The sequence below is a fragment of the Garra rufa genome, chromosome 10 (assembly GCF_049309525.1).
Source record: "Garra rufa chromosome 10, GarRuf1.0, whole genome shotgun sequence".
NCBI classification, from domain to species: domain Eukaryota; kingdom Metazoa; phylum Chordata; class Actinopteri; order Cypriniformes; family Cyprinidae; genus Garra; species Garra rufa.
In genome coordinates, this window is record NC_133370.1 from 40,790,471 (window position 1) to 40,814,688 (window position 24,218).

Consider the following 24,218-nt stretch of genomic DNA (forward strand, 5'->3'; position numbering starts at 1 on the left):
TTCTTTGACTTTTCTTCGACTTCTATGGCTTCTGCCTCTCTGCCTTTTTCTGCAATTTCTACTTCTTCGACTTCTATGGTTTCTGCCTCTTCGACTTTTTCTGCTTTAATTTTTTCTTCAACTTCTACTTCTTAAACTTTTTCTTTAACTTCTAATTCTTCAACTTTTTGTTCAATTTCTTCCATGGCTTCTGCCTCTTAAGACGTTTTCTTCAACTTCTACCTCTTTGACTTATATGGTTTCTGCCTATGTTTTTCTTCTATGGTTTCTGACTACGTTTTTCTTCGACTTTTTCTTTGATTTCTACTTCTATGACTTCTGCTTCTTCGACTTTTTCTTCAACTTCTACATCTCCGAATTCTATGGCTTTTGCCTCTTTGGCTTTTTTTCTATGTCTACTTCTTCGACTTCTTCTATGGTTTATGCCTAGGTTTTTCTTCTATGGTTTCTGGCTTTTTTTTTTTTTACTTTCTATTCTTAGATTTTTTTCTTTGATTTCTACAGTTACTTTTTTATGGAGTCACGCAATTAGAATGAGTTATTTTTTAAAGTAACTTTCCCCAACACTGTTAGCAAATATGGAATTTTGTTGATAAGACATCATTCTAACGAAATCAAAGTCGAAAACTACTCTTTTCTCACAACATTTTCATTGTATTATTTGGGGATTTTAATATTAATGGGGTGTTAAAGAGATTTTCACTAAAAAATGAAAATTTGCTGTTAATTTACTCAATATCGTAAATACGTACCTCACTACATGTTTTGTGGCAGTTTCAAAGTGAAATGTCCAGAGAGTGTCACTAAAACGCACGTTCAGTAGCATGGTGAGGTACATATTGCAGCTGTTCAGAATACAAATATCCAAGGAGTGTCGCTAAAGGTTAATACCTAACCCGAAACCTACCCGATAGTATTAACAAATGCAAAAGTGATATAAAAATGCATTTGTTGATGCAGCCATGCTATTTTAACTTCCTTTGCGCAAATTTGAGCTGTTATGTCGAACCGTACACTGTAAACTATTTTTGTAATTTGAACAGTATTTTACTGTAAAATCTACAGTAAGATACAGTAAAATGTATATACAGTATTTTACTGTAAACTGCAAAGGATTATGGGAAAATATATGATCACTACTGTAATTCTCCACTACTGTAAATTTACAGTAGTTTAGTGTAAACGGATTTACAGTAGTGGAGAATTACAGTAGTGATCATATATTTTCCCATAATCCTTTGCAGTTTACAGTAAAATACTGTATATACATTTTACTGTTTTAGTGAACTTGCCCGCGAAAAATTGACCAATGGCAAGGGAGATTTTTTTTCTCCTGTTGAGAGGAAGAGGCCATAAAAGGACAAAAGAGAAATGTTGCACCAATAACTTGACAAAAAGGTTAGTGTATTATTTCTTTTTTATGAAAAACTGAACAATTTTAAGATGTTTTCACTTGTTAACAGCAAACTTACAATATTCATCGTGTTTTTCATGATGTACGACAATTGGATTGTTTTTACAGGTAAAAAAAGTTAAAAATAAATGAAAATAAACTCTACAGTCGTGGCCAAAAGTTTTGAGAATTGTATTAATATTGGAAATTGGAAAAGTTGCTGCTTAAGTTTTTATAATAGCAATTTGCATATACTCAAGAATGTTATGAAGAGTGATCAGATTAATTGCATAGTCCTTCTTTGCCATGAAAATTAATTTAATCCCGAAAAAAAACTTTCCACTGCATTTCATTGCTGTCATTAAAGGACCCGCGGAGATCATTTCAGTAATCGTCTTGTTAACTCAGGTGAGAATGTTGACAAGCACAAGGCTGGAGATCATTATGTCAGGCTGATTGGGTTAGAATGGCAGACTTGAAATGTTAAAAGGAGGGTGATGCTTGAAATCATTGTTCTTCCATTGTTAACCATGGTGACCTGCAAAGAAACGCGTGCAGCCATCATTGCATTGCATAAAAATGGCTTCACAGGCAAGGATATTGTGGCTACTAAGATTGCACCTAAATCAACAATTTATAGGATCATCAAGAACTTCAAGGAAAGAGGTTCAATTCTTGTTAAGAAGGCTTCAGGGCATCCAACAAAGTATTGCAAGCGCCAGGATCGTCTCCTAAAGAGGATTCAGCTGCGGGATCAGAGTGCCACCAGTGCAGAGCTTGCTCAGGAATGGCAGCAGGCAGGTGTGAGCGCATCTGCACTCACAGTGAGGCCAAGACTTTTGGAAGATGGCCTGGTGTCAAGAAGGGCAACAAAGAAGCCACTTCTCTCCAAAAAAAAAAAACATCAGGGACAGATTGATCTTCTGCAAAAAGTATGGCGAATGGACTGCTGAGGACTGGGGCAAAGTCATATTCTCCAATGAAGCCTCTTTCCGATTGTTTGGGGCATCTGTAAAAAGGCTTGTCCAGAGAAGAAAAGGTGAGCGCTACCATCAGTCCCGTGTCATGCCAACAGTAAAGCATCCTGAGACCAATCATGTGTGGGGTTGCTTCTCATCCAAGGGAGTGGGCTCACTCACAATTTTGCCCAAAAACACAGCCATGAATAAAGAATAGTACCAAAACACCCTCCAACAGCAACTTCTTCCAACAATCCAACAACAGTTTGGTGAAGAACAATGCATTTTCCATAAGGCAAAAGTGATAACTAAGTGGCTCGGGGACCAAAACGTTGAAATTTTGGGTCCATGGCCTGGAAACTCCCCAGATCTTAATCCCATTGAGAACTTGTGGTCAATCCTCAAGAGGCGGGTGGACAAACAAAAACCCACTAATTCTGACAAACTCCAAGAAGTGATTATGAAAGAATGGGTTGCTATCAGTCAGGATTTGGCCCAGAAGTTGATTGAGAGCATGCCCAGTCGAATTGCAGAGGTCCTGAAAAAGAAGGGCCAACACTGCAAATACTGACTCTATGCATAAATGTCATGTAATTGACGATAAAAGCCTTTGAAATGTATGAAGTGCTTGTAATTATGTTTCAGTACATCACTGAAACAACTGAAACAAAGATCTAAAAGCAGTTTAGCAGCAAACTTTGTGAAAACTAATATTTGTGTCATTCTGAAAACTTTTGGCCACGACTGTATAGTACTGATACTGTAATTGAAAATACAGTAAAAATACTGTAATTGAAGATACAGTAAAACACTGTAAATGAAATTACAGTAAAAATACCGTAAGTGAAATTAGCACACATCTGTCTGTTACTGTAAATAGTGTAGCACACATCTGTCTGTTACTGTAAATAGCACACATCTGTCTGTTAAAGATCACTTGATCTGGAAAGCATCTGCTGTGTTTAAACATCCTGCAGACATCTGTAAGATGTCAGTTTTACATACATTCTAAATCATAAACATCTAATAGACGTCTATTTGACATCTGATATGAAACGTCCTAGGAAACAATCTAAAAAATGTCTTGCAGACATAAATGTAGACGTCAAATTGACGTGTCCGAGATGTACCTGTGCTATCAGGGAGTTTGCAAATTGCACAATTTGCCTAAGTGGCTATAATGCAAAATGTGAATGCTACTGTCACTTTGAGAGTCAAAAACAAGCTTACCAGGCAACATTAAATAAATACCCATGGCTTCTGACAATATATTGAGGTCTTATGAAGCGAAACAATCAGTCTATACAAGAGACTGAACATTATTTATAATATTATTACCTTGATCCGCAGCCTCAGGCAAATAGGGAAATCTGAACTGTTTTTTTCAGAGTTTGTTTCAATCAACTAGTTCAATTCACCAGTGCATTTACGTAATCACGCAATGACATAATCAGGGGCGGACTGGGACAAAATTTCAGGCCGGGAAATCTCACACTCATCCAGGCCATCCCAAAAACCCACAACAAATTCTGAAACCATGGACAATAAAAAAGTATAATCCACTGGCTGGTGCCACGCAAAATAATTAAAGATTATCTCTTGAACTTCCATTTACCTTTTTATAAAAATGTAAGTATTACATTAAGACCATGTGCTATTGTTTTATCTTGCCTAAATGTCAAAACTGTTGGCCTACAATAATAGCTATAATAATAATATATCTTTAGTAAAATCCTAATACTGAATTTTTTTGCATTATCATGGGTCATGTTTTGTCCTTAGGAAAATTAACCATGGTTTAATTAGGCCTATGGTAAAAGTACAGTAGTAACCGTGTTTTTTTTTTTTTTTTTGATTACAATTTGTATAACCAGAGTTTTACTACAAATACCATTTACTACAAATACCAAGTGTAGCAACTATAGTAACAATGTTTTTTGGTTTTTAGTGAAAACATGGTTAATTTTGAAAGGGTTGTATTGTTGTTAGCCTTAGCTCCCTCTAAACGTGTTATAAAACAATGTGAATATTTGTCTGCTAAGTTCCTACTCTTTACAAGTAATGCCATTTTGTTAATTTTTCAGCAAACGGACTGCTATTGATAATATTTGCAAGCAGTTTAATGCTTAACTAAGTAAACAAAACTACAATAGTCTATTTACAGATGTATCTGACCTGTAAATGAAGTACTGAACAGGACAGTTTCGACTCTCTGCTCCACCTGGGCGCTCCATTCTCGAGTCTTGCATTCTTTTGGCGGACGCGCGGAGCATGCGCGTGGAGAATTGCGTTGTCAGTCAAGACGAACCGGATTACGATTTTTTTGAGTATTATTATTGAATGGCGGAATTTGGAAATAATCACTTTAGTACATTCGGCAGGCAACAGAAACAATATATATGAAAATAAAATATAAATTAAAATAAATGGCAACGGGCCAAATTGGCTGCCAGGCCACCGGGAATTGTCCCGGTTCTCCCGATGGCCAGTCCGCCCCTGGATATAATTTATACACAAATTTATCATTAAAGGGGTCCTATTATGCTTTTTTTACTTTTTGAATTTTAGCCAGTGTGTGGTGTGTATGTTTGGGCATAAAACATCTACAAAATTACAAATCCACTCCAAAGGGAGATTTAGTTTTTAAAAAATTCCCTTTTCAAGAACTACAACGAAAAGCTTCTTTGGACTACAGCATTTGTTTTCTGCATGCCATGATGAAAACATGTTCTAGTGCACCCCCCAAAACAAAATAAAGACTTTGTAAAAGAGCATAATAGGACCCCTTTAAAAACCCAATAATGATGTGAAACGTAGATGTTTTACATGTCCAACTTGTAGATCTGTGCTCCTCAAGCTGCGAACTGTTTCAGATGGTTCACTAAAAATAACCAGAGATTCTATGGATTACAGATAATAATATTGTAAATAACTGTCACTTTCTTGCACAGACAAATTGTTTCACTTCGTAAGACCTCAATATTGTCTTGTTGTCAATATTGTTATTTATTTATTTATTTTTTATTTTTTTTGACTCACAAAGTGATCATAGTGACCGTAGCCATTGACATTAATTTTATAAGTCACCAAAAGTTACCAAAGTTTCAGCTAAAGAAAAAAAAGACACCTACATCTCTGATAGCCTGAGGGTGAGTAAATAACTAGCAAACCTTCATTTTTAGATGAACTATCCTTTAAAAAATATAGCTTTTTGGTTCTACCAAGGTGTTTTTTTTTTTCAACATCAAACCGTACTGGATTCCTTTTTCTTTTCTTTTGCCTTTTTCTCAAGCTATTGTACTAATCATATTCCACCTGACATATCAAAAGAAATTCCATGAAAGTTTAATGGCCTTTTCATGAATAGATTATCCACATCCAACTCCTGACTGACACACAATTCCAAAAACACAGATGGTACATTTTTAAAACGCTTTTGAAGTGCATTATGGAGCTGCCTGCTAATTGAGTTCTGTGCTTAGCTAAACGCATCATGTCTGAGTATGACGACACTCACTGTACTATTATAACAGTCGAGGGAGAAGTGTTTTGACTCTGAGAGTGTGCCGTTACATAATGTATGAGTCAAAGGGATTGCAGCAGAAGCTCAGAGGTGCTTTGAGAGTTATGAGTACAAAGACAGTTTAGTTTCTATGGCCATTCTTCAAAAGGGCATTCTCATTGTCAAGTGCTCCTGTGCGAACTATAACACATAAATACAGTAAATTAAGCTTAAATGCTTACCATGATGCTTACCAATGCTTACCAAACCGGTTTCTACATTAATATTCTTGCTTATTCAGGAAACATATTTCTGGGTCGATGACAAAATGATAAAGAATACTGAAAAGTCTTTTTAAAAACTAGTTAAAACATATTTGCAATGTTAGAAATGTACTTCATTGTACTGAATACAATTGTTTATTAGTATTAGTATTATTTTACAATATGAAGTATAATGTCACGTGGTATAATCATTAAGTACACGTAATCAAATAGTTAGCTTAGACACTAAATACGAAAGTTTTTATTTTTATTAAATAATTAATTTGTTATTAAGTTTCATCAAATATATTTTTTTTAATCAAACTAACATTGCCTTGTTATAAAAAGGCCTAATTTCCCTGCATGTTTCAGCATGATGGTTGCAATAATGGCAGAACTGTCATGCACTAAATGCTTACAATGACAGACTTGCAGATAAAAAAACAGTCCACCCACTAATTCACACCTGGAAATGTGATATATGAGACCAAAATTACAAGGCGCTAAAGACACCTCACCCACATCTCTGACCTCACCCATGAATGTTTCAGATGGGCTGAGAAACCTTCTTAAGTCTGATCTTCAATGCAGACTGTGTCTAACAGACACAGATTAAGTCAGAACGCAAACACAAATAGAGACTCCTGTCTGCATCCCGTTCGCTTTCCACTTCAGAGGCAAGACTGAACCCTGTATTCATTATTCAAAGGCACTGCACAGATAATAACACATCTGCATTATGAAAAGGGTGGGGAAGAGGAAGTGGCGGGGAAAATATATTATTGGAGACCTCTTTCGTTGTTTATAGTTATTGGAGCGTGTGTATGTGTTTGCTGTGTGCTTTATAGTCATCACCAAAAATACAGAGATGTTGGAAAACCATTTTTAAAAGGACTTTTTTCTCCTCAAAACTGTCTACCAGTCTTTGTCTTGCCCTTTGATGTCTCTGTGCCCGAAGGCTGATGTTATTTGCTGCTCCACATCAGATGGGTCCAGTTGCACCCCATTATTTAGGTCTGTGCATCATTGCTAATGGTCATTTCATGGGAGCCTATTTTTTGTGCTGTTAAATTTAAATTTAAATTTATGTGTGTGTGTGTGTGTGTGTGTGTGTGTGTGTGTGTGTGTGTGTGTGTGTGTGTGTGTGTGTGTGTGTGTGTACCTGGTATTCATCACGTTGTGGGACCAAATGTCCCCACAAGGATAGGAATACCAGTAGATTTTGACCTTGTGGGGACATTTCTCAGGTCCCCATGAGGAAACAGGCTTATAAATCATGCACAATGAGTTTTTTTGAGGAAGTAAAAGTTTGCACAATCTCCTGTGAGGGCTAGGTTTAGGTGTAGGGTAGGGTTAGGGCGATAGAAAATACGGTTTGTACAGTATAAAAACCATTACGCCTATGGAATGTCCCCATAAAACATGTAAACCAGTGTGTGTGTGTGTGTGTGTGTGTGTGTGTGTGTGTGTGTGTGTGTGTGTGTGTGTGTGTGTGTGTGTGTGTGTGTGCGTGTGTGTGTGTGTGTGTGTGTGTGTGTGTGTACCTGGTATTCATCACGTTGTGGGGACCAAATGTCCCCACAAGGATAGGAATACCAGTAGATTTTGACCTTGTGGGGACATTTCTTAGGTCCCCATGAGGAAACAGGCTTATAAATCATGCACAATGAGTTTTTTTGAGTAAGTAAAAGTGTGCACAATCTCCTGTGAGGGCTAGGTTTAGGTGTAGGGTAGGTGTAGGGCGATAGAAAGTATGGTTTGTACAGTATAAAAACCATTACGCCTATGGAATGTCCCCATAAAACATGTAAACCCAACATGTGTGTGTGTGTGTGTGTGTGTGTGTGTGTGTGTGTGTGTGTGTGTGTGTGTGTGTGTGTGTGTGTGTGTGTGTGTGTGTGTGCGCGTGCGTGTGTATGTGTGCCCAAAGATCATAAGCAGAGAACTGCATGAACAATGAGGCTATTGAAGCTGAGTGCTGTCCTCACTGAGATACTGTCATGAGACAATAGATCAAACACATCATGTGGCAGGTTGCCAGTCGCTTTTCTTTTCATTCTATCAAACTGGCCTAATTATTGTATTCTGCAAAAGAGAAAAGTATCACTATGTAAAACCTAATATTAATAATTACATTTCTGTTATAAAAGAATACAGTCAAGCACAAAATTATTCATACCCCTGGCAAATTCTGACTTAAAGTTACTTTTATTCAACCAGCGAGTTTTTGTTTTTGTTTTTTTGGACCGGAAATGACACAGGCTTCTCCCAAAAGATAATAAGACAATGTACAAGAGACATCATTGTTGAAAAAAAAAGTTCTTAGCTTTTATTTATTTTTGAACAAAAAGTGGCATGTCCAAAATTATTCATACCCTTCTCAATAAACAATAGAAAAGCCTTTATTGGCTATTACAGCAATCAAACGCTTCCCATAATTGCTGACCAGCTTTTTGCATGTCTCCACTGGTATTTTTGCCCATTTATCTTTAGCGATGAGCTCCAACCATTCAGGTTGGAGGGTCTCCCTGCCATCACCCTGATCTTTAGCTCCCTCCACAGATTCTCAATTGGATTTAAGTCAGGAGTCTGGACCACTGCAAAACGTTAATGTTTTTGTCTACTAACCATTTCTTTACCACTTTTGCTGTGTGTTTTGGGTCGTTGTCGTGCTGAAATGTCCACTGGTGCTCAAGGCCAAGTTTCTCTGCAGACTGCCTGATGTTGTTGTTGAGAATTTTGATGTATTGCTTCTTTTTCATGGTGCTGTTTACAGTGATTAGGTTCCCTGATCCACCGGCTGATAAAAACCCAAAATATTAGGTTCCCACCACTATGTTTGACAGTGGGGAACGGTGTCCTTAAGATTGAAGGCTTCTCCTTTTTTACGCTAAATAAAGGCTACATCATTGTGGCCAAACAATTCTTTTTTACCTCTCTCATTATCCTCCTGGCCAGCACAGGTGGTACAGAGATGTTTCACAGTGTGGAACATCTTGTATTTTTCAATAATGCTTTGCACTGTAGCCACTGGAACTTCAAAACATTTAAATATGGTCTTATAGCCCTTTCCTGACTTGTGAGCAGCCACAATGCGCAGCCGTGAGTCCGCAGTGAGCTCCTTTGTCTTAGCCATGACTGTCCACAAACCAACAGCAGAGAGCTTCTGTTTTTCACCTGTTGAGTTGATTAAAACAGCTGTTCCCAATGAATCAGGGTAATTAGGATGCTTTAGAACAGCTTGGACTATTTGGAATGGTAAAGAACTTTGGATTTTCCCATAGACTGTGACAGTTTGCAAAGGGTATGAATAATTTTGGACATGCCACTTTTTGTTCAAATGTAAATAAAAGCTGAGAAATATATATATTTTTTTCCACAATGATGCCTTTTGTACATTGTTTTATTATCTTTTGGGAGAAGCCTGTGTCATTTCCGGTCAAAAAAAAAAAAACTTGCTGGTTGAATAAAAGCAAATTTAGGTCAGAATTTGCCAGGGGTATGAATAATTTCAGCCTTGTATCTATCTATCTATCTATCTATCTATCTATCTATCTATCTATCTATCTATCTATCTATCTATCTATCTATCTATCTATCTATCTATCTATCTATCTATCTATCTATCTATCTATCTATCTATCTATCTATCTATCATCTATCTATCTATCTATCTATTATTTTGTTCTGTATGAAAATACATTGATTAACTTTAAACTTGAACACAGTGTGTTTAAATGTATGGAGAGCAAACTAACTCAAAGTAAGTTATGTAACAAAACACATTATTCTAAACAAAGAAAAACAGGGTAAACAACTAAATGAAAAATGTAGGAATATATTTACATAATCAAAAATTATACTTACTAAGAAGTTACTAAGAATCTACAATATGCTTTTTTGTTGCATAAACAAATATAATGGGAAAGTGATATATGATGTTTTTTTTTTTTTTTTTTTTTTTTTATGTCTATATAAAGCTAAATAAATAGGTAATGTGCTTATCCAATACGTACATGCAAAAAAAGAGACTATTCACTGTATGAATATCCTATTACATTTTCAAATAAAAAATGTCATCTGTGGTTAACCACCATAATAATATTTGTGGTAGAGTAGAAAGCCACATGATGAATCAGAGTTCATTAAACAGGGCTAATACTTATATAGAGACAAGGAACTGTATCCGACTCTCAGAACATCACTGAGGTAGCATGCATGACTCAAAAATAATGCAATAAATATTAACTAATCGTTACTAAATTAACTAGAGTGACCATCAGGTTCTTGGTCACCACTTCAGCCAGGACCCTTCTCCATCAATTGCTCTAAAAAGAGTCCTGGTTATTTAAAACTCCTTCCATTAAGGGTAACTAGACTACATACTTCTGTGAACCTTCAATGCAGCAGAATTTTTTCTGAACTCTTCCCCAGATCTGTGGCTTGATGCAATCTTGTCTCTGAGCTCTACAGGCAGTTATTTATTTTTTATTTTTTTTATTTACCTCAGGGCTTGGTTTCTGCTCTGAAATGCATTTTTTTTTCAGACGTTAGACCTTTTATTAAAACGTGTGCCTTTCCAAATCATACCCATTTAATTAAATTTGCCACAGGTTAACTTCAAAGTGTACACTCAAAGTGTAGTAACATCTACAAGCAACATGAAGGCTCATGGGCTAAATTTCAACTGTCCCAGATAAGAGTATGAATACTTATGCAATGGAATCATTTACGTTTTTTATTCTTAATAAATTTGCAAAGATGTTAAAAAAAAAAAAAAACATTTTTTTTTCCTTTGCCGTTATGGTGTATGGAGTGTTGATTGATGTGTAAGATTTTTTTTTAAAGCAGTTTAACAAAAAGCAGCAACATAAAATGATGGGTATGAATACTTTCGCAAGGCACTGTGCATTAGTGACAAAGGTAAAAATATAAATAAAATATCATGTCATGTTTCACACAGGGACTTTTTACTCTAAATTTCATGGTAGTTCATGGTTTCACTTTTAAAATTTAAATTTACATACAGTGCGATATTAAACCATTAATCTTTTTTTACTGTATGTAACGTAACTTACATTGCCTAACAAGCAATGGTGCTCTTACGCCACACATCATGTTCTCACGCAGTGAAAAAATAAATCACAAAGCAAAGAGGATACTTACAAAACACAGACAGACAAGACAGAGCAGGTAACTTTGGGTATGAAACAAAGTCTCAGCTTTCAAATTTCGTGATTTTTAAGAAATTAAGAAATTTAAAAAATAAATACAGGGGTTTTTTTTGGCTCTTTAAGTTTTTTTAGTAAATGGCATTTAGTATATTATATGCTTTGGCATTAATTTAAGTACTTTTATACTTTGCAAAGCAAATTTAAAGGGGTCATATGATGTGGTTTCTTGTTTTCCTTTGTCTTTGGAGTGTTACAAGCTGTTTGTGCATAGATAAGATCTGTAAAGTTGCAAAGCTTAAAGTCTCAAAACCAAAGAGATCTTTATTTTAAAAGTTAATGTTATTATATTATAAAAGTTATGTTTACGCAGCGCGACACGACCCAACGCAACGTGTAAAAAGACGGTATGAGTCATTAAAATCAGTAGTTATGCCCCCACTGGATGGAACAAATGCCTCTTTTATAATGAATTTTATTTTATTTCTGTCTCATCGCGCCGAGAAACGGCATGGTAAGGGGCGTAACATTTCTGTCACACGCTTGAGGTATTCGGCCAAATCACAATGCACCAGATAGCTGGCCAATCAGAGAAAATCTCGGTTACCACTGACGGTGAGTTTTGTAAAAATCAAAGCGTTTCAGAAAGGCGGGGCAGAGAGAAGCAACAATAATGTACAGTATGTGGAAAATAATATGTTTTTTGAACCTCAAACTGCATAAACACATTGCATTACAACAAATACACAAAATAATGCTTTTTTTAGCAACATCATATGACCCCTTTAAAAACTAATTTAACTAATTTTAAATTATACTTTTGCTGTTGTGCCCTTAAGCAAAACTTTACAGGAGTTCTCCCTTTAATTAGCTCACTACTTTTAAGTAATAAAATTTACAGCGGCTCACTTTACTACAGTGCTTTTGCTTCTCCCACTTCAGTCAAGTAAGAAAGCTTGTTTGCTGTCATGACAAATTCCTGTTGTAAGGCCTAGCTCTGAGTTTCCCTGCACTCTTCTAGCAGTCCTTACCTGACACCAGCTTGACATTCTGTGCTATAAACACTGGCTTAATCTGGGAAAGCAAACATCCATTCAGCATAGTATGATTGGTTCTACGAATCCTTTGGTCAAATGAGTTCATTATTTAGTCAAATAATTAATGTTCTGATACATTTTCTTTAAAGACAGACAGACTTCATTATAATCAGCATAATGGACTTGTGCGGGGTGGCAGTTTCATACACTTACAGTTCAATCCATGATATGATTTGTGTTTCACTTTGAGTAGATGATGACTAAGCATTTTCACAATATCATATTTCATTTCAATGAATTAAAGACTTAATAGGATTCAGTGAGGGGGGATAAAAAGGAATATTTTGAATCCACTGGTGGCTTATGATTTTGCCAAGTAAGACATGTTCCTGGATCAACATCTTTTGCTGATCCTGGATCAACATTAGTGTCCAAAAATATAGACTTAACCCAATCCATACCCCTAAACCGATCAGGATTATCGGGCAGTGACTTTCGGGTTACTGCCTGATTCGCTGGTCCGGAGTAAGTTTAGTCAAAAACTTTGCGTTCCCAGAGCCGATTGATGTTCAGATCGAACTTCGAACCAACCTTCGCACTAAATCTAACCGAAACCGAATTCCTGGTCTTCCACATTCTTAGCCCCATGCCTACTAAGGCTATTCTCCTGGAATGGGAGATAGATAAAGGCTTCCTTGGTATAGTCAGACATGCGTCGGCCCGTGCACTATCCTCAGTCTCCCTACTTCAAACTTTCCTAGACGGGTGCTAGGTTGGGGGGAGCTGTTGTAATTTTTCTAACCTAACCATAATTTATTCTTAAAATCAGAGGGAAATGATAGCTGATTAACAAGGGTGTAGAAGCATCTAACTCTGATCGTAAGCCTAAAACTGACATTTCCTGAAAAGTTATCCCTTAATTCTGATTGGTTGATTAAAATGTTGTTCCAGGATCAACAAGGATGTTGATCCAGGAACATGTTGTACTTGGTGAAATCACGTTCACCGGTGGCTTATACAGTAAGTCACCAGCTGCCAATTTGAATGTTTGATGGTTAAATTTGCTTTATAATTTGTTTCGTTTTACAAAAAGATCACTAACCTTACATGATATTGAAATGTCAATCTTTTTCAGTGGCGTACTTGCAATTTGTGATGAGTATCATAGCAGAACTATTAGTGTATTAAACCTATTAGTGACTGAAATTAGTTTCACTTCAGAAGAGCTAAACTACACCACATGTTGAACTATTGAAAACCATCCTACTTCCTGCCTGAGCAGAAAGTCAAAGCAGCGCTTTGTCAAGGAAAAGCCTTGAGGCTACCAGATTATCAGATGTACCCAGCATTCTTCACTTGTACTGCTCTAGAGGAAAGACTCATTAGCTGCTCAGTGTGGAAATGCGGCTAAATGGCAGCTCAATAACACGATTGGTAACAAAGGCTATTCAAGTGCCCCGGGTCTTAGACCCCATGTGCTTCTGCGTAGAAATTACTAAGGTCAAAGGACTTGAAAATAATGTCATTATCTTGACTTTACCTTGTTGACGTGAGCTGATGCATTGATTTGTGTGAGTGGGGCTGGCTGTGCACACGTGATCGTGTGTGTAAGCTTGAGAGATGAGACTAGGGCAGAGGATATTCTAAGATACAGCTTTAAGACTCTTAAACTCCTGCCTTAAGCACTAAGAGCCTATAAACCAGCAGCGTTTTGCCCCTAGTGTGTTTTCTTATTTTAGAGGAAAGAGCAAATACAGTGTTGACTCTCACAAAAACATTTTGGCAACAAACCTAAAGGCACCTATTATGCAATACTCACTACATGTTGTTTGAACATAAATGTGTGTTGGCAGTAGGGGTTGAACGATTTCAGATTTTTTAAAGTCGACATTTACGTGATAAAAGTCGAGTCGACGTCGACTAGTCGCTTATGACGTCATTATTGAACAAAAACACTTAAACCTTGAGCTGAGACTCAAACACCTTGTGCACAGCTATGACACAGCGCTGCCTACATGGCTATTGTTCCTATAATACTTTGCTAATCAGTATAATCAGTAACTAATCAGTTATTTTGTCTTTGGGTCGTTATATTTCTCACAGATTTCTGCTCATTCTAAATCAGCAGATAAAGTAGCACTGTAAAGATTACATTTATATAAAGTCATTAGTGAGAGAGTGATTGCGTGTGTGAATTAATTCTACCTGGCAGCGTCTCTCTACTAGCCTAATAATAAAGCTGTGGGTTTTAATTACTAAGAAATATATGCTAGAACTTTTCAGTTTCTAAGCTATATTAGCCAGAAATCATGGAACAGTGCTGACAGTTCATTTCCCCACCGCGCTTTTGAATGATTGTGTGCGCACGATCTGCACGTGATGTACGAGCGAGCTACTGTATGTAGCCTATGTGTGTGCGTTACATCGCAGCAGTGCATTAGATTAGAATGACAATTACAACAAGCTGTTTAAAACGTGCATTCTCCTGTTCAGTTTTAAACATCAAGATGGTATACTCACACATGTTGTGGAGCACTTTCGGAGTATGCATTTATCTATTATTTTAGCTGTTTTCACAAAGCGTAAATGTCGACTTCAAAGACCTCTTATCCTGTTGCGCCCTCTATAGGACCAGCGACTAGTCGACGTCAAGCTTAAAGCATCATGGCAGAGCATTAAAGTCGACTAGACGATTAATCGGTGCAACCCCTAGTTGGCAGTGTGTACACAACCACCCTATAGTGATAAAAATTACCTGCAAAGTTTTTTTTTTTTTTTTTTATCTCTCTCTGATGTGTGTGTTGGGGGTGGGTGGGAGACAACCACATAACTGATAATAATTGGCTTAGGTAGAGTAAATTAACATCATTTGGCAACCAGAGGCAGAGTAGAGCAGGTGTTCCAGTGTTGCCATTTTTTTTTTTTTTTTTTTAATAACACAGTAACAGATAAACCTAGGCTACTTGTCAGAATGATTTCCTTCTCTGGATCAACCTGCATATCAGATAGCATTGCATTCTTCTTCTGAGGTAAATTCTGAGGTTTGTTTACGCAGGTAATGTGGGTGTTTTTATATGTCAGCCCATCTCACGTAGATGTTAAAAATTTGAAAAGCAGAGCCACTTGTGGGTGTGATTACATTAGAGATAATGAGTTTAAACAGGGAAAAACTGAGCTGTTGGTATCATACAGATTACTTTATCAGAGAATATTTGTTTTCAATGTTACTTACGTCATTTAAAGTAGCTTTTTATACATATATTTCTTATGCCTGTGAGGCAACTTTTCGCTGAGAGTTAGATTTTTGTGTCTGTGAAGAGAGGTAAAGGAGACCGAGACGGGAGAGAGGGCACCCTGTTTTATTTTACAAAAGCACATTGTTTTGTTGTTATTATTAATGTAATGTATTTGGTTTGACCTGTGACGACACATGCGCAAAAGAACAATACAAACAGGGTTGCCAGGTTTTCACAACAAAATCCAACCAATTACTTCTTAAAACTAGCCCAATTATGTTCTGTGGGTAAATATCACAAAAAGTGGGGTTGCTTCTACCTTTGAAGTTAAAAAACATCACGTGGCAACAGTGGAGAAAGTAGACCAATTTTGAGGGAATACTGCAGACTTAGCAACTCCTGCACAGTTCTCTGTCATATGGAAGTAAACACAAAGGAAATTAAGTAAGCAATTATGCATTTATTATAGCATGACCTGCTGTAGAAATCAGCAAAAATATGCACAGACCTTATTAAAAAAAAATCAAGAGAACGTGAGAAAAGAGAACACAGTTCTGAAACATTTATGTTGTTTCAGGTTTTGCTTGTACAGTCGTGGCCAAAAGTTTTGAGAATGACACAAATATTAGTTTTCACAAAGTTTGCTGCTAAACTGCTTTTAGATCTTTGTTTCAGTTGTTTCTGTGATGTACTGAAACATAATTACAAGCACTTCATACGTTTCATTGGCTTTTATCGACAATTACATGACATTTATGCAAAGAGTCAGTATTTGCAGTGTTGGCCCTTCTTTTTCAGGACCTCTGCAATTTGACTGGGCATGCTCTCAATCAACTTCTGGGCCAAATCCTGAATGATAGCAACCCTTTCTTTCATAATCACTTCTTGGAGTTTGGCAGAATTAGTGGGTTTTTGTTTGTCCACCCGCCTCTTGAGGATTGACCACAAGTTCTCAACGGGATTAAGATCTGGGGAGTTTCCAGGCCATGGACCCAAAATTTCAACGTTTTGGTCCCCGAGCCACTTAGTTATCACTTTTGCCTTATGCTCCATCGTGCTGGAAAATGCATTGTTCTTCACCAAACTGTTGTTGGAAGAAGTTGCTGTTGGAGGGTGTTTTGGTACCATTCTTTATTCATGGCTGTGTTTTTGGGCAAAATTGTGAGTGAGCCCACTCCCTTGGATGAGAAGCAACTCCACACATGAATGGTCTCAGGATGCTTTACTGTTGGCATGACACAGGACTAATGGTAGCGCTCACCTTTTTTTCTCTGGACAAGCCTTTTTCCAGATTCCTCAAACAATCGGAAATAGGCTTCATCAGAGAATATGACTTTGCCCCAGTCCTCAGCAGTCCATTCGCCATACTTTTTGCAGAAGATCAATCTGTCCCTGATGGGTTTTTTTTGGAGAGAAGTGGCTTCTTTGCTGCCCTTCTTGACACCAGGCCATCTTCCAAAAGTCTTGACCTCACTGTGAGTGCAGATGCGCTCACACCTGCCTGCTGCCATTCCTGAGCAAGCTCTGCACTGGTGGCACTCCGATCCCGCAGCTGAATCCTCTTTAGGAGACGATCCTGGCGCTTGCTGGACTTTCTTGGACGCCCTGAAGCCTTCTTAAGAATTGAACCTCTTTCCTTGAAGTTCTTGATGATCCTATAAATTGTTGATTTAGGTGCAATCTTAGTAACCACAATATCCTTGCCTGTGAAGCCATTTTTAAGCAACGCAATGATGGCTGCAAGCGTTTCTTTGCAGGTCACCATGGTTAACAATGATATCAAGCATCACCCTCCTTTTAACATGTCAAGTCTGCCATTCTAACCCAATCAGCCTGACATAATGATCTCCAGCCTTGTGCTCGTCAATATTCTCACCTGAGTTAACAAGATTACTGAAATGATTTCAACAGGTCCTTTAATGACAGCAATGAAATGCAGTGGAAAGTTTTTTCGGGATTAAGTTAATTTTCATGGCAAAGGACTATGCTATTCATCTGATCACTCTTCATAACATTCTGGAGTATATGCAAATTGCCATTAGAAAAACTTAAGCAGCAACTTCTCAATTTCCAATATTTGTCCAGCCCGGTTTTGTTCACACAGCAGTTATACAGTAACACTCCAATCTAGTAAAAAGCCTTCCCAGAACACTTATAGCTTGGGGAACATACCATGTATATGTATATAAAGTGATGTTCTGAAATAGGAACATTCCCTGTTCTCCAGAGCTCAAACTCAAAGAAGAGTTTCCTAAACAATTTTAACAGTAATATTACATGATTACAGTATCAACTGCGGGTACTCTTGCTTTTGTTTCAGGGTGCATAGATATATATATATAGAGAGAGAGAGGACATTGGCAGACACTCTGCAGTACTGCTGTGACCTATGGTTGAAGATCTATTTAATACATTACAGTTTTTAAAATGTTCTTCTGACCTCAAATGTTCTCCTGGATGAATGGGGAAAGAACACACACCTTTGGGGGTGCAGCAGCTTTGGCTGCATGAAATGAAGCAGTGAAAGCTAGACAATGGCAAGTGGCAATATTGGATTAATTCAGCCATACACATTTAAACATGATAATGGGTTTTATGAATCACTCTTTACAAATGTCTGACACAATGTTAATTGACATTATTAGCCTTGACAAAAGACAATGAAAGATGTATATTTGTAGTTTAAAGTTTATTTTAATTTTTTGCAGACAAAATTGAGTCGAGCACTGCAGCGCATATCATTCCAGGGTTGCCCAGCTGTGGAATTTCAGTCATGTTATTCAGGAAACGGGAAGACATAAATGTAAAGGTGGAATAAAATGTTCAACCTTGACAATTCACATTTTGTACTAAAATTTGCTGTTAAATGCTTAAACTATATGAACATGTATACATTACCTCCATTTATCATCTCCACGCAACTTTCAGCTCCTCCGAGATTATTTGGCTCACCAGTTTTCCAGTTACTGTACTCAAACTTTGATCCATCACTCCAAAACCAGATATCATTCTGAAAAACATTAACATTATTGAACATGTATTCCATCTGTTGGTACTTATTGTATTGTCCCTCATTTTAAATGGGAACTCTGGTAGGCAATGTTGAAATACACATTAAACTTAATTTTGAGTGTGAAGATGCTAGTGGTGTTTGTTGGGGCAGTGCAAAACAGCCTTTACAAAATGAGAAAAAGCACACGCAATCTGAGAAAAAAGAAAATAAAGAAAATAAAAACACCAAGTTTGCATTGACCGGACACTGGTCGAATAAATAATTTAATGGAAGATGAGAAGTCAGCTACCTGAGTTGCATCATGAGCACCAATCCAGATTCGGGGGGTGCCATTAGCACATTTTTTCACAAAGGATTTAAGGAAATCGTGACACTCCTGACTGTGGACAGACGCAAGGTTTCCTCCAAGGTCAACACATTGTTTCTGTGAGGATAAAATGGTTACACACACACACAAAAAAGTTAGTGTGTTGAATTAATTAACATAATCTGTCAATTAACAGCATGTCATACCTCAAATAAATGTATATATTATATCCATGTAGCTATATAAACGCATCATATTCTGGCTTTTAAATAAGCTGCAATAAAAGTAAAGCTAAAATTTGTGAAAATGTAATTATCGCCTTGGATTATAACATTTACATTTATTCATTTAGCAGACGCTTTTATCCAAAGCGACTTACAATTGGGAATACAACAAATGATTCATCCTAAGGAGGCAGATCGACATAGGAAGTGCTCAAAAATACCATATGTCAGGCGTTGTTAGAGGAGTACGGGCTAGAAAGGGAAGATCAGGAAAGAGAGGAGATTTTTTTTTTTTATTTATTTATTTTTTTTTTTAAATTGAGTCATAGTGTCGAAAAAGATGGGTTTTCAGCAGTCGCTTGAAGACAGTAATGGAGTCTGCGTTCCGGATGGGGGTGGGAAGATCATTCCACCAGGCAGGGACACTGAAGGAGAATGTTTTGGAAAGTGATTTCGTGCCTCTCTGTGGTGGTACAATAAGGCGTCTTTCACTAGAGGATCTCAGACTTCTGGAAGGAGTGTAGATGCGTAGTAGTGAATGGAGATAGGCCGGTGATGAGCCAGTGGCTGTCCTATAGGCCAGCATCAGTGTCTTGAATTTGATGCGTGCTGTAACCGGTAGCCAGTGCAGGGATATGAAGAGAGGTGTGACATGGGCCTTCTTGGGCTCATTGAAGACCAGTCGTGCTGCTGCATTCTGAATCATTTGTAGAGGCCTGATTGTACATGCTGGAAGACCAGCTAAAAGAGCATTGCAATAGTCCAGCCTGGAAATGACCAGGGCCTGGACGAGGAGTTGTGCAGCATGCTCTGTTAGGAAGGGCCTGATCTTTCTGATGTTGTGCAATGCAAACCTGCAGGATCGAGCAGTTTTAGCTATGTGTTCTTTAAAAAGTCAATTGGTCATCAAAGATCACACCAAGATTTCTGGCTGAAGTCGATGGGGTAATTGTTGATGAACCTAACTGGATGGAGAAGTCATGTTGTAAAGTTGGAGTGGCGGGAAAGACAAGGAGCTCAGTTTTAGCTAGATTGAGCTGAAGATGGTGTTCCTTCATCCATGCAGAGATATCCGCCAGGCAGCTACTGATGGATCATCTGGTTTGAAAGAAAGATAGAGCTGTGTGTCATCAGCATAGCAATGGTAGGAGAAGCCATGTGCCTGTATGATGGGGCCCAGAGATGTGGTATATATGGAGAAGAGGAGGGGTCCAAGAACTGATCCCTGAGGAACCCCAGTGACCAGTTGATGAGTTTTGGAAACCTCCCCTCCCCAGGCCACTCTGAAAGACCTGCCAGAGAGATAGGATTTGAACCAGCAAAGTGAAGTCCCTGTGATGCCCAACGATGAGAGGGTAGACAGAAGGATCTGGTGATTTACCGTGTCAAATGCTGCAGAAAGGTCCAGTAAGATGAGTACTGATGATTTGGAATCAGCTTTTGCAATCCACAGGGCTTCAGTGACAGACAGTAGTGCCGTCTCAGTTGAATATATATATATATATATATATATATATATAAGGTGTCATCTGCATTCTGAGTATTGTAGAGACACATAGACTTCTGTATATAAATACTTTTTTTTTTGTCTTCAAATAAAATACCAAGCTGTTGATAACACATGCACACGCACGCACACACAATTTGATCATTACACCCTTGACACCACTAAACAAACCCAGTCTACAGTACTGTAAAGTGCAAGGTTAAGTACGATACAATTAAGTACACAGTTTGGGGCACATTTGATGCACTAGCTTGCACCTAAATCAAATACCATATCTATATTACACAGAACATAAATTTACCTCTGCCTCAGCCCATGTTTTCAAGTCGCTGAAAAATTTAAAACAACACGTTTCAAATTTCTCCCAGCCAGCAGGACATCTTCGACCAGTAGGCTGACCGAAATGTGCTGCCAAAAAAGATTAACTAAAAGTGATTAGTACATGTAGTGATTAATAAAATTTCACAAAAAAGACAGAGCGAGATAGAGAGAAACAGAAAACCTCACCACCTGCAGTTTGGAAGGAAGGAGGAAGTTTGAAAAGTTTGGAAATTCTGAAGTAAGGAAATTTGGAAGAAATAAAGTTTTAGAGTTTGGAAGGGAGGAAGTCTACTTTGTTCATTTACCTTCAAACCGATGTCCATTTACAATCACAGCGAAAAAAAGGAATGAAGCTGAAATCCACATGCTGAAACAGTTCTATTAATATCAACATTAAAGTAATTAATCAATGCATTTTTTTTTTTTTTTTAAACAATGAGAAAGTAAATATAATTTAAAAAACATACCAAAACAATCAAACTTCCACTGAGAGTCCTGTCTGCTGTCTGAGTTCTTGTTACTTTTCTATTGTTACTTGCTAGTTAATCATTGTGTTCACCTGGTGTTCATTTACTCATTAGGTCCATCAATTAGTCTGTGTATTCCTTGTGCCCTTCAGCTTGTCTGATCTTGTGTGTGTTTTGCAGTTGTGTTCTTATGTTGTCTTAATAAATACTTTTGGTCTCATGAGAATTTGTATGTATTTTACTTAACTTGTGGTTCTGCCAAATGTACATTTATTTATGTTTGCATAGACACGGAAAGCATCTAAACATTCAAACGAATTTGCAATGAATTGCAAATGTAAATTTACACTTAAACAACTTTACAGGCCTAAATATTAATCCTTATGAATATTGAAATTGTGGCATTAACATTTGTATTTAGTCTTATCAATTCCATTGTTTTAAATTGCACCTACTGCACGTATTATGAAAATATTTGACTGTTTTTTTTTTTTCTTTCCTTAGAATGGCTTAACTTGCTTAAGTGCTGTAAAAAAAATATATGGCATATGGCAACAACATCCAGTAGTGGATCTAACTTAGAAGTTTCCTTATAATTAATAATGTTGTTGTTTGAAATGTTGTTTGTGTTGATTTAATTGGTGTTGCAGTATTATAAGCTTTAACACTTTATGAATTTATAAATGACACATTATACTTTCCAACACCTTTTATTCCAACGGCTTTTATTTATTACATTCTTTTTTGCTAAATGTTATTGAAAACAAATATAATATTGTATTATCATGTATCATAAATATTGGTATAAAACCAAAATTCATTTTATCCATTCCCTTAGAACACGGTGGTGCTCACTGATATACTGTTCATATCTAATCAAAAGTAGCATTGCCATTAAAATTTGATTTTATCCATAATACAAATACCATTAACATACAACCAATCAACATTATATTACTAGCATTAATGTTGTTATTGTTACAACTTAAAAGATCACAGCTGATCTTGCTAGCTAGCTAACATATTGCAATATTGCACATTCCGCTATTGCACAGTGTTGCCATTTGGCAACACATACATTTGATCGATTTACAAAAAAACAAATTCCATAACTTTTTTGAGTGGTGAATAATTCATCATAACTTCCTGGAGGTGATGTCTCTGATTTTTTGTGTGGTTGTGACACGAGCTCATCCTTTGTTTTTATTGACTTTTTCGTTCGCATTCAGCAACTTCCCACAATAGTCAGTATGTCAGAAATCGCGCCACAGAAAAACACTGCCCATCATGTGACTTAATCAAAGCACATCATTGGCTAAACTAAGGTCTTCTCTTTCCAACAAAAAAAAAAATTGAACGTTTGTCATAAAGAGACATTGGCAACACCGTGTGGTAGAGGGTTGAATGATGTTTACTCATTTTCTTAATGCAAAAGGATAACATTTCAACCTGGAAATATAAAAACACAATTGGACATGAGGGAAAAAACAAGGAACAGCTGGGACTAATCAATTAATCACTTACTATGGCAGCTAAACTGAGCTCTAGGGTCCGTTCTTCGTACCTCGCTTACTACATCCAAGATCAAATCATCGTGCTAACTAAGAGCTTGCTATTTCGGTTCTCTGAACGCACCTGTTGTTGTTGATTAGTATAGCTGGAGGAAGTCATTTGAGATCACTGGGTGGCTTAAAAGGAGCTATGTATCGATAGTAGAAACATTATTATGTTATATTATATTATATTATATCCTCTTTCACGTTAGAGCCACAACAGGACCCACTAGAACATGGGAACGAGTAAAAGTGAAATATAAGAATATTCTACAGAATGGTAATATTTATCACTTATATTGCTTTGAAATAATCTATTTGATTGTTTATAACAGCAACCAAGAAAAGGGCAGAGCAAAAAAAGACAGGTGGTAGTCCTGCACCCCCTCGTCACACCCCGGCAGAGGAACTGGCCCTAGGGTTGAATGCCACCAGACCCATTGTTGAGGGCATCTCTGAGGGCAGCTCTTCCTTAGACCAGCAGCCAGGGTGCAGTAGCAGCAGCACCTACATAACTGGTAAATGAGCTTATAATTCTATTTGTACAATGTAAAATAAAAAAAAGTTTTGCATAACACTCTGTCACTTTTAACACTCTGTCACTTTTACCTGTTCCCATGCAAGGGGTGACTGAAGCATGCACAGTAAATTGGGATTTTATATATATATATATATATATATATTTAATTATTTAGACTAATAGGCAGTACCACATCCCTTTGTAACACCACTTTGTTTCCATTGCACAGGACAGTGAAGCAACCCTGTCAGATGACTGGTTTGGAGGAAGTACCTGTGAGTGCATGCATAATTTGGCCTGAATTTGTATCTACTTGTATACTTCTATGTATTTCTGACTGCAGTATAAGCTGCAGGCAGAGAGGCCTGATCCATAGATGGGCAGTCTTGTAATTAATTTTACTTCCTATATGACATGTATTGACCATTAAATGTTGTCTCTACAAATGAGTATACTGAGCTAAAGAAACAAAAGCTTCAAGCTCTGAGGCAAAAAGTTCAACTAGAAATCGAGTTCCTTCAAAAGGAACTTGAGATTATGGGAAAAATACACTTTCATACAGAGCACTGTTGATGACATTGCGTGATATATATATATATATATATATATATATATATTAGTGGTGGGCCGTTATCGGCGTTAACGTGCTGCGTTAACGTGAGACTCATATCGCGCGATAAAAAAAATATCGCCGTTAATCTATTCTCAAAGTTGGGTTGGGAGCTGGGTCTAAACTACGCAAGAT

At 37.1% G+C, this 24,218-nt stretch overlaps 1 protein-coding gene across 1 annotated transcript; it reads right to left on the bottom strand.

Annotated features, from left to right (window-relative positions):
• Positions 1-6,686: 6,686 nt before the first annotated feature.
• LOC141344576 (ladderlectin-like) lies at positions 6,687-21,299 on the bottom strand. Its single transcript, XM_073849454.1, has 5 exons — positions 21,239-21,299; positions 20,914-21,020; positions 18,864-18,998; positions 18,460-18,571; positions 6,687-6,715 (listed from the first exon to the last, which is right to left on the bottom strand). The coding sequence occupies exons 1-5, from the start codon at positions 21,297-21,299 to the stop codon at positions 6,687-6,689; spliced, it is 444 nt and encodes a 147-aa protein (XP_073705555.1).
• Positions 21,300-24,218: the final 2,919 nt, after the last annotated feature.